Source organism: Neodiprion pinetum, chromosome 4 (assembly GCF_021155775.2).
Source record: "Neodiprion pinetum isolate iyNeoPine1 chromosome 4, iyNeoPine1.2, whole genome shotgun sequence".
In the NCBI taxonomy this organism is placed as follows: domain Eukaryota; kingdom Metazoa; phylum Arthropoda; class Insecta; order Hymenoptera; family Diprionidae; genus Neodiprion; species Neodiprion pinetum.
In genome coordinates, this window is record NC_060235.2 from 26,856,931 (window position 1) to 26,868,984 (window position 12,054).

The following is a 12,054-nucleotide window of genomic DNA, read 5'->3' on the forward strand; positions in this document are numbered from 1 at the left end:
TGTACAGTGTAGGTAAGGTAATTAAGTAACCGTGAATTTTACTTGTCGTGCTTTTAATCATTCTTTATACTTACTGAGGGAATTTATTTGAAAAGGTAGCTAGATTAGTTGAATAAGTAATTGAGGGATATGCTAGTGTTCCGAGAAAATACGTAATTCGGATATTAATATAAACCATTGTTGAGAATGCTTTTAAGAATTCGTATCATTTCGAAAAATTTATCTAATAATGTGAGTTAACGAATTTAAGAAAAGTTTCACGGATCAAAGTCTCACCGTATATTAAATTTGTTATCCGATGGGTGATGCACGTGTTATTTCTGAATCTCTCTAAACATTCAATGGTGAGGAAATCAAATTTTATAACCACGATAAACATTGTTACGCGTTACGAAGGATTCCAGAATCTACACTAGGTGAACCTGCTAGTTCGTATAGTTTTGACAACTCGTTAAGGAAGTAGGTGGGAATTCAGAGCCAGGATGGATTGACACGAAGTCATCGACGGAATTACGCAGCTCGTACAATTACAGTAAGACACCAGTTGAAAACTCCGGGGAAAAAAGAAACTGAATAAACAGTCTCTCACGATGTGGGGTGGACTCTATAATCCGATTCAATAACGACCGTAAGCAGCAAATGAGTCTTGTGTACAAATGTTCATAAATAGTAATATCCAATGACTCTTGTGTTAACCTATCGTGAATATAATGAAATCGAGAAACACATCCAGGCAATCAATATTTCAGCACCGCAGATGCTGACTTTATTTATCATTTAAACGTAATAGGTTTGCGGAGGGAATGCGAAAGATCAAAGTGGCTCACTCTTCGTTCCAATCCATCAATGCGAAACCGATTGTCAATGTTCCGAATCGTGTTCCGATAGAAATATGTAGTTGTACGTTTTGATGCCGACGAACACGACAGTTGCTACTGTATACATCTCTCATCGATCACAAGTATGTTTTCGTAGCAGTGACTGAACTGCAAATTTCATCTCGCCAGCGTTCATTGATTAGTAATTATAATTTCCCAATTTTTTTCCATTCACTTCTTGTCACTTGTTGGGAATTTATCTCATGTTTGACATGACAGATTGAATTGAAATCACAGTCTCTAATTCTGTAAAAATTAAACCTACTTGTCGGAATATTGGAAATGACATCTCAGATGCTCTGTTTCTGAATTAAGAATAGGACCAACGCTTATTTCGAATCTTTAATTGGTGCAAAATAAATCATCGACCTACCGATATTTCTCTTAAAGCAGAGTTACGTGTTGATTTCATTCTTACAAAGTTTGCAATTTTCCTGTACAGTGTTTTGACCAAATAGCAGCATCAATGCCCACTAATGTTCGTCACAATTACGATTATTTTTGCAAGTAATTAAGTCCCCGTTGTGACAAAATACAATATCCTGAAAATACAGCAAAGACGAGTGTATTTTAAAAGCCCATTTAAAACTTCTCCAAACATATTTCAAGGATCTTTCTAATTTACATATCATTCCGAATCCTCTTTGTCGCACGTTTGGAAGCTCAAGAGCTTATCGAGCGTGAGTGATTAATGAGCAAAAACGTTGAAATTCGAACGTCCCATCCCTTTTATTCTTTCTGGACTCGCAACGTCCGGCTTTATTTAGATCATTATTACCAAGTAATTATTGTGCGCATCCTTTCTCTTCCAGAGGACTGGCATGGAGAAAGAGAACTCCGGAGGGAGCGCGGACAACGCGCCAGGAGGGACCTCGACCTCCGCGTCTGGGGCTTCGGTTACATCAGGTTCAGCTGCCGAAAAAATTCAGGCAGATCAAGCGAACCCTTTGCTGGACCCGACAGCTCTCTTCAATGGTAAGTGCCTGTCATTTTCATCGCGATTTTCACGAAGCATTCCGAGCGATGCACACTACTGGGTGGTCTTTTTTAATCGCCCCAGGCGAATACCTCGGGAACTGGAAGAGATACGAGAAAAAGTTTGATACAAACCCTGAAGGGTTTCGAGGGGGAAAGATAACGCTGATACGCGTTGATTCGTGGATTGACCCACTTTCGTGTTTCTTCGCGCACTCTGCGATTTAAGACAGGGAATACGTATTGAGAATATTCCGCAATGAAACTGGAATAAGTATGCATATTCTTTGTTTTTTACATAATATTTGAACGGTAAAAAACTATTGTACGCTGCGAGGCGTCCGTTTAAACTTCATTCAAAGATCCTGTAATAATTTGTCCTAATTCACAAGTCCATCTGCATCGCTACGATTATTGTCCCTTCAACGAAAATGAGCAACGAATTGTGTGGCGAACCTTACTCTCTCTCTTCGCCACTACGTCTATAATCTGCCGATTAAACTACCTTTCACCTTTTATTTGCGAACGCTGCTACAGGGACTGGCGAAATGAAACGGTCCCGGGATACTGCGCGGTATTAAAAGAGGACCGGCGACGTCGTAGTTCCACTTCATCCCCGTTCCACCACGAATGTCTGTCCGTCCTGCCGCTGCTCCTGCCGTCAGGACGAGCGAAGGGACAGAGGGGCAGCAGGGCTCCGGTTATAACGGGGATGGGGAGCAGCTATGCCGGTTCTCGCTGTATATTTATTGATTGCCACCTCACCTAGCCCGCTTCTCCTCTCCTCTCCTCTCTCCTCGGCACATCCCAACCCATCCCCGGGGTTCCTCCGTCGAATGGCCCCCGCGCTGTTCCCGCTCTCTGTCTATCCGTCTCTTTTATTCTCTCTTTACAACCTCGCCATTCGAATGTCGGTCCGAAGAATTTCGGACCGCCAGGAAGTCGGCTTGACTAGAGAGGGGCACTCGAGGAACGAGAGTTTCGGCATTAAATCCGAGTTACCCGTGCAGACACGATTTTTCTCTACGCCGGATTCCGTCCGTCATATAGTAGTTGGAAACGTAATTTGAGGATTTTTTTTTACAGAGCGTACCGCTTTGAGGTGAATTATTCAATATCTCGGGTGAAACAGGTTTCACGGAACATCGTTTTGGATATAATAAGTTTTCCGGCTTTGTGGGGGATATTGTATTGGGCTGCCAATAACCTTTCTAGCAATTGTAGTAGTAAGCAGAGGTCACCTCGGATTTCTTGATAGGATAACCATCTTTTTTACAGATGTAAAAATATTGCAGTCAATTTCAAACACTCGAGAGTTGGAGCATTTTAAAATTCGAAGAGGATTCACGATTGAATTGTGAATCAACGCCCGCTCACCTGTATTGAATGCATCGAAAGACCACGTAGAATCAAAATAGAAGAGTTCTGATATAACAAGCAGTTGATTCGACTCGTAACGACAACTTTGTATTGATTTACGGGCTGCAAAGTTGAAAATCACAAATGTTCTGCGCATCGTCATTGCCGGTAAACTCCTGTTGCATTTACAATTTACTATAAATTGAACTAATTCAAGTTTCAAACGTGCACTGTATTCTGCCAGTTATACAAGGTACATACGAGCGTAAAAATCCTTTCTTCTTTTTATATTGTTTTAGCGACAGGAGCGAGTGTAACAGCCTTTTAGAAGCTTGTTTTGTTTCTCGAGAAAATGAAATTGACATGTCGTATGCGAATAGCTTGAGGCAGCTTTCATCTCCGGTTTGAAAGACGTTTTATTAACTCCTTTATTCAGTACCGACTTCGGTCATTTCTCTTTCTTAACAGATTAGTGTGCCAGTACACATTATACAGGTATATCTATTTCCGGAAACTATACGGGGTCGAAGTTGACGTTGTATAATAAAAACTCGCAAGTATTCATGATTCGTGAAATTCATGATCTTATGGTCTTTTGACGCACTATCACTTTCAGAGCGACAGTCTTACGCTTATATGGCTGTCCGTCAACTGAGTTCACTTTCGAACAAATACAACTTATAAATTCCCTATACTGGCGATGATACAGATTTTTACAATTTAAAAAGTTAATTATTATTAAGTATATTTGTTTTCAAAGTAAAATCAAAATTTCTTAGACCGGGCACTTTTCGAGTTGGGGTTGTTTGTGTCTCACAAAAATTCTATGGTGTTTTCACGGGCCTCAAAAAATATCTTTGCGATATTTTTAAAGTAAAAATTTGAAATCTGGCAGCCAGGGTTTATCTTAAAAATGTATTGTTCTTAACCATATTATGGTTCTGAAATAATTTTTTTCGTGAATTTAGAATGGTTTAACTATGCATGGCCGACTGGCTGGCTTCTTTTTCATCGAACAATTCTGGCCTTTTTTTTTTTACAAATATGCCTCTTCCCGTTCATTTTTCGTAATTCATCTTGATAATCATTGTGGTAGAGAACCGTTCGAACTAAAAGATAGATCTCTTTGACTTGCAATTATGGAACGTATCTCGTTAATACGGAACGCTAATACACCATTCGTTATTTTTCGTCTCGACAACCTCAGCGATGACGTAACGGAGCGTCAAGCGTGACCGGAGCAATTCCAACTACCTACGTTCAAGGTACAGTATATACGGCGCAAACTGTGCTCGATAATCTTTTACAACGTATACGAGGATACCTGCAAAAGACGATAACTCGTCAACGATCCGGAGCTAACGTTTGACGGGAGTTACGGCGTTAATTAACTTGGTCGTGAATACGCCGTAAGATGATTCGTCGAACCTCCGTAGGTATCAATTTAATATCACTCGTCATCTAAGCGAACAACTGTATGTTCAGAGAGGTGTCGGGTGAAAACAAAAATGCAAATGCTAAGGTTAAGGTTCCTTCTCTGTTTGCATGATTTTTTTTATTTTTTTTAAATTTATTTGTTTTTCATTCAACCATGTCTCACTCGCGAAGAGTTACTGGTATACAGATAGATACACGCCGGTCGATTTCTTTGCAATTTAATCCATTCAGAGTTGGGATGTTGGCATTTGTGGGAAAGCTATTGGAAAAAGAAGTTTGCTGTAATCGATGCAGCAGCCGCTCTATAAGGTAGTCGAATAATCACTTATGGATATTTGTTGCGATGTGTAGAGCTTTGATCAAGGATTGTGGGAACCGTTTGGTTTATTACGATTAAGCTTGTTAGCGACTTCACGTTTCCATCGTGTTTATAGACGGTATATTTGTAACGAGTATTCGTCACTTGCACTATTATTTTTTTCGTCACGCTTATTTATCACTAATATTTGAGTTTTTATGGCGGAAGGTCGTTACGGGGATATAACGATTTACTATTTCTACAAGTTTATTGATTGATTGATTGATCGACTGATCGACTGATCGACTGATTGATACCCGTTCATTCTTTGTTCTGGACGTTTCACGTACCTGCTACTTTGGATTATATATTTGACTGGCGTCTGTTGTATGTTTATCGTTTTTATACAACAATAATTCATGTTACCACAGTGAGTAATTGTTTAACATGTGATAGGTACACGGTTACTTGATAATTAATCTCATATTTTCGGGTTATCTTGACTGATTTGAATTCCATTTGTTTCACTGGCTGTAGTGACCTAGAATCTTTACAATGTATGAAAAATCGACAATCTGGACCTGAATCTGGATCAAAAATTTCAAATTTGGTAATATCGATGAACAACAGATTGCAGGGGAACATTCATTTATCCAAACGCTACAATATTGCTACTTTTTACTCGTCTCAAGTAATCGGCGAAAATAATTTTGTCAAACTTGAACATGATCGTCAGAAGTTAATCGAGTTGTCGACCTTGTGTAAACATTTCGTTGGTTCGGCACAATTTTCAGGATAGTTTAATGTCAATAATGAAAGCCTGCGTTACTCGCAGGTAACCAATTGAAGAGCCTAATATTTAATATCTATCTTTTGATTATATGCGCTAATGCGTTGATCGAAATCGTCGAGCAATTGATCCGTCTTCATTGTTAAATCGTTATGACTTTGACTAAATGAATTCTCGACTAGAGATTCGTGTAAATTCGTCGTGGAAATAGCAAAATTTTCTACAGATACCCGACAAATTTCACGCGACACATTCAAACTCTGATATTTATCCATAGTGTGATCGCTTCGGATCGTTTGGAATGAATTACCCTCAGAGAGCAGGTAAAGATCGGATCAGGTTTAGTCGTCCTTTCTCGCTGTTTGCAGCTGCATGCGTGCGTGTCTCGGCAACGATGCAATGCATGCACCGGATTGATCGCAGGTTAAAATGGCCGCTGTTTGACGCAGTTCGGGATGAAGAGGCGGTTGGCGGCGGGGCGGGGGGCGGGGGGGCACGACTGCAGATGCGAAATGCAGACTGAACAGCTTTTCTCGTGACGACGTACAGTTATTGAACCGCCGACGACGACCTTGTCGAGGAATTGCCGATGCAAGTCGACCAAGGTAGACAGACAGAAGCAGGCCGCTGCATAAAATTGCCTAGAAACCTGAAACAACGTAATCATTTCTCGAATCGTAATGATAGTGTCGATAATCATCGTAGGACGTTACTATCCGTCTTCAAATTGGATTATATTTCCAGTACGAAAGCTTCATCTTTTTACCCTGATTATATTTTGACAAAAATTAGTGCGGCTTGGTGGGAGTTGACCGGTTCTGAAAATTATACTTATTTCGGTATGCGTACCCGGAAGATACTTTTGTGCTTAGATGTAATTTGTATATTTCTTTTTTTTTTTTTGTTAGCATCGACGTCGTTTACGGTATGTTCGCATTTTTAACGGAGGATACTGAGTCGAATAAAAACTTAATTTAAATTAATTATTCCTGGTGAAATAGATTTGTAGGAGTTGCTTGACTATTTAAGTTTCCATCACCGTGGAACAATGGAGTATTGAAACAAGTGGAGTATGAGAAAAGTAATGTAGTTATCGTAAATTGTAGAATTCTAATTAAAAAAAAATTTGCACTCGATCACGATCCTTATGGAAATATTTCGAGTTGGTTAATTGATGCGTTGTCGAGTATCCGATGATGTATTTAAGCTCTGCAACGACAAAGTAGCTATCCACAAAGTTTGCGACGTTGAATTTGACATTTCTAGGAAAATTTCGCCGCATTGCAAAAGTAGACAAAAGTCTTTTACATTTACAGGATATTATAATTAGCTTTGAACGACCGCGTTGACTGTCACTTATACCGATATTTTCAAAGCCTACGTATCACTGATGTTAAAATACCAGAGCCAGCTCATCAGGGAATCGTCAGAGTATCGACACTCGGAAAAATTTCGTACACAAAGCAGTGAAACTTCTAGAACATTGGATTTTCTCTTTTCTATCTTATTTGCCAATGCATACTTAAAATTCTTAACACGCAGGTATGTGAATTGAATCAGTCGATTATGAATTCTTGCACTGAGTAAATGTAGAGCAAATAATAATATTAATTGACTTGCTAACGGGTTCAGGCTTGAATAAATAAAAGTTCTTGCTGATAGTTTCATTCGGGATTTATGCTTTATTAGTTTGATCTGAGAAATGAAATTACCCTGAATACAATCATAGGTTATACCCTCATCAAAACTCGGAAAAAGCTTATATGCTACTGTATCAGACGGTTCTTGACAAGCTTCGAAACGGTTGAGTTGATAACCAAGACCTAAATTTTACGAACTTAAAACGGTCACTGGTCGTGAAATTCGATACGGTTGTATTGTCTGTATGTAAGCGGTCGCTTTGCTTCGTTTTAGAAAGCATAAAGCAAGAATCTCTAATGAAATTTGGAAAGGGTAATTGATGACTTGAGTTTCATGTTGAGATGCCTGCAGCCGTAGTGGAGAAATCGACAAACAATCAGATTGCAGCCGAATGTTTCGAATACAATTCCGAAAGAACAAGAACAAAATCAACAAATGCCTCTCCTTCATCCTACGATGTATTCAATTACCGAGCATGGTTCATAAAGTAATACAAGTATCGTAAAAAACTTATCATCTCGTGTTGTTTACAGCCAATACTTGCCCTCGCTCGTTAACATTATTAATCGACAAACGTCTTAGAATTATGAATATTTAAACTTATGTGAAAGAGGAGCAACTATGAAAAAGTTGAATAGTCGTAACTGAAAGAAGCTTGCGTGACAAAAACCTGGGATGTTTGAAAGCTACTTTTACTGCCAAATGACAAAGTTACGACTAAATTTTAAGGAGTGGGCTTCAAAATCCCGTCATTTAACAAACGGGTGATACCATTGATTTCCAATGATTTCTTAGCTTTCTATACGTGGTGTTCTTTGTGTATGTGTGTATAATATAGAAATCACTGAAAATCATTCGAAATTAGGTGTAACAATGTTTCGAATCGTACAACAAAAAGGTCACTCGGGCTCAACTCACGTCATATCTTTCAACGAGCGAACAGAACTTTGGTGGATACGAGAGGCTGACTTTGGTCTCGTCCTTTTGTAATAAACACGGCGTAAGGAAAGGCCGAAAAGGACGCCTCCTTTCCTCTCTCTTTCCGTCTCGGGCTTCCTGACGAGGTACGGACACGTTGGTATGCACTCCTACTACTGTCAGAGTCCAAAGTTTCACTAGCGAAACTCACAAGAGGTCGATATGTACACGTACAATTAGTAAGCTTAGTTAGTCTGCCACGTTTCAAAGACGCAGCATATCTTTTTTCCCTTGAACTTGGCTCATTCGACTCAAACGTGTCTAATATTTTTTTACATTTTTTTTTCTTTTTTTTTTTTTTAACTTACGTATTATCGGATATTCTTACATTCAATTATTGCTTATGTCTTATTTTCAAAGTACAGTTGGTCCGTTGATAGACGATAATTCGAGATTCTCAGATGGCATCATAGTCATGATGACCAACGCGTATAACGGTTCAGTCAAACAACCGTCCAACCTAAAATTTTTGATACATGTATAATTAACTTGGTTTTATGTTCTTGGTATCAGTTGATACTGAAATTCGGTTCTCAAATCTGCTGGTTTAGTGAAACTTTGAACAATTTCTTTAAGAGGGATCAGCATGCGGCGACTCTTACGCATATTCAATCATTGCATGTAACTACTATAGTCTTGAACCACCTTCCTTTTAAACCACGGATTAAAAATCAAGATTGAAGATTCGAACTTTTCGAAACGATAAGCTACTTTGACAAATGGAACATGCGGATTGCTGAGATCACGTTAAATTTTCCATGGTTTAGAAGTGATTGAGGTGCGAGTATCGCATACTGTCAATTGGCTGAACAAACAATCGAGACGCATCGCGACGCGTGAAAATTGCAGTGGTTTCCTAAATCCCTGAACTTTCTTCATATAAGTACAGTACTCGTATAAACTTACGGAGACATCGATGCCAACTTGGTATTACTTTTAATTTGATGCCGGTGTAGTAGATTTATAAGGCACAGGTATATACCTTGCGTAAAACGACGGACAATTGATTACGAGATACAGACACGGGAATTCGTCTGGCTGCGTCGAACTTTGTCGCATTGAAAGTGCCGACCTTGAATCAACCGAGTGCAGATCGCCTCGCCGATACCAAACTGGTCTGAAATCACTTGACAACATGGCGCGGTCAGGTAGAACGATAAAACTTACAGTTGCCGGTTCGAGGTGAGACAAGAGCGCAGGTTTGTCTACGAAAGCTGCACTTGCCCCATTCTCTCTCGTTTCTTCGTCGTGACTGCTGCATTTCGTAGGTCAGAGTCATTCGTCTTGGAAACTAAACTTTTACTTCCGTATTGTCGTATGTCGTGGGTACGAAAACAAGTGTTACGCGTGCATGATTTTTGTCCGATTAGTGTACGGAAGAGTAAGACGGAATTCTAGCGGAAAATACGAGAAAGACAGGACTTTAAGTATTGGATCCTGAATTGTCTCGTTCGAAACAACCAACGCGTTTGTCTAATTGTAAAATAGAAACTGGTACTGTGATAGGCATTACTGTGCAAACTTTATACACGACAAAGATGAGACTAATTGATGGAAACAAGAATCGAATATGCATGTTTACGTTTTAGGCTCGAATTCCGTTGACCGAGACGAATGTTTCTGCTCTGCAAATTGCAGTTCCGTTGGATTTCCAATTAATAGGGGAGCAGAAAATTTTCCAAACTTTGTTACACGTGACTGCATGTTAATTTATTATATTTACGATGGTGCGTCGGTAAACTTCTTGGCTTGAAAATAATGAACGGAAGATCGAGTTTATGGGATGAATCTATCTAATCACAGGTATGAGGTGGTATTGTGAATATTTCGAGGAGCTCGGCATGACTGAACCTATTGTGAGTTCGTTCGACGAATGAGGAAAATGTAGATTTCATGGCGATGCACGCAAGGGTTTCATACTTTTTATTGATTTCATTACGAGATAGCCGTACATTCGATATATTGTCGAATCATTATATTCGTAAGTTTCGGAGGCTTCTATAAAACTGGAAAAACAGAAAATACGTACTGGATTTATCGACAAATACTAGGCTGGCGATGCTTCGTTTTGGAATAGCTTCAAAATTGTTGAAAATCTGGAACAGACTAGTTCGCAATTTTACTTTGCGATAGATCAATTTATGAAGAAAACTGTTCTCTACAAATTCGCTGAATCACTTTTTTATTGACATGTCGACGTTATTAAATATTTAATTTTACCATGTATGGCAATATCCAGTTGATTACTGAAAAAAACATCTGAGGAAATCAGAGGTACAGTTTTACCACAAATGCAGAATTTTTATTTTTGTTCGTAAAATAATTAAAAATGTGAAACTTGTTGTATAATTGCAATGTATATTTCAAACTAAACATTTCGTGCCTGTGTATTTTGACCTCTCGTAGAGCTGTAATTAGAAAAAAAAATGTCAAGTTCATAAAAGAATTGAGTAAATATTCAACTTTGATCAAACAGAGACGAAAGTTGTAATCAAAGAAACAGTTATCTGAGTGCGTGTAGGCTTCGGATCTGCAATACAACGACTCAAAATTTTGAATAATAAAAAATCAGAGATCCAAAAAGTTGACGTATTCTCGTTTAGATGTAGAAAACTCCATATACATATATATATTTCTTTTTTTTTTTATCCTTATCAGGTTTTCCTTGAAAGAGAGCTGCCGTCTCTTTGCCATCTTTGTTGTTTCTCCTTTTTCTTTTTTACCCATCGCTCGCGTCCTCATATCGTAGAAAAGCAAAATGGCCGTGTTATGAAATCGATTGACGAGGGGTCGGGGCAAGGATAGCGGGTCCATATCCCTCGAATCGCGCGCAGAAACGTTCCGAAACTACCACTTCGAATCAATCCCAGCCGTAAAAACGTACCGATCGACATTTTTTGTAAATTAAAAATGAACGCAGCAAAGTACTTTGATATAAACGAGACGAGTACTTCATTTGGATTCTGTAGCGTCGCACTAATTGCGCGATATAATTACCGATGTATTCTACTCCGTCATAATGTTTTTACATTTTAAACAGTTGTACCTAATTTGTTTCGTCTCAAATACAAAGCATACATCTAATTTCACATAACGCTGATTTAAAGTTTAGAGGCACGTTGATCTTGACGATTGAAACTTTTATTTAATTTACCGATATTTTCTTTGGTTACTGCCCAAATAGACATTTTTGTAAAATTTTTGGAAAATGTAAGTGCCGTATAGGTTGCATCCTTTGCCAAGGATATCGAACGTAATACTGAATTTTTCGGAACATAACAACGTGTAAAACGTAAGATTATAACTATATTTCGATGCAATATTTTCACTGTATTTCATTATGGATTTAAAAATAGTAGAAAATTTCATCATATTGAAGTTAGTGACTATTTATGCTGAGGAAAACTAGTCATTTCGAGATTTTTGAATTGTCTGAAATTCAGTAAACCGTAATAAAACAAAACACACTCATATTTCGAAATCTTAGTTCCTTCAGAATCATTGTGAAATTAAGAAATCAGTAATTTTTTCCCCGATGCTTCGTTACGATAACGTTGCTAACTTCACCCTCGTCAAGTTTCGAGTAATTCAGTGGTTTTTTTCTGGCACGTGTAATTTTTTTCCGAAACACTTGGAATAATGTGAGGACAAAAATGTGTGACCGCAAATTTTTCAAACCTTCCATGAAAAACGCGTAA

At 38.5% G+C, this 12,054-nt stretch overlaps 1 protein-coding gene across 16 annotated transcripts in view; it reads left to right on the forward strand.

The window, feature by feature from the left end:
* Positions 1-12,054, forward strand: part of LOC124215960 (bromodomain adjacent to zinc finger domain protein 2B) — a 116,452-nt gene that overhangs the window by 68,863 nt on the left and 35,535 nt on the right. For all 16 annotated transcript variants that reach the window (XM_069135663.1, XM_046619933.2, XM_069135666.1 and 13 more), the window contains one exon: positions 1,691-1,853. In XM_069135663.1, coding sequence (XP_068991764.1) covers positions 1,700-1,853 — 154 coding nt within the window. In that variant the 5' untranslated portion in view covers positions 1,691-1,699. The remainder of the gene's footprint in view (positions 1-1,690; positions 1,854-12,054) is intronic.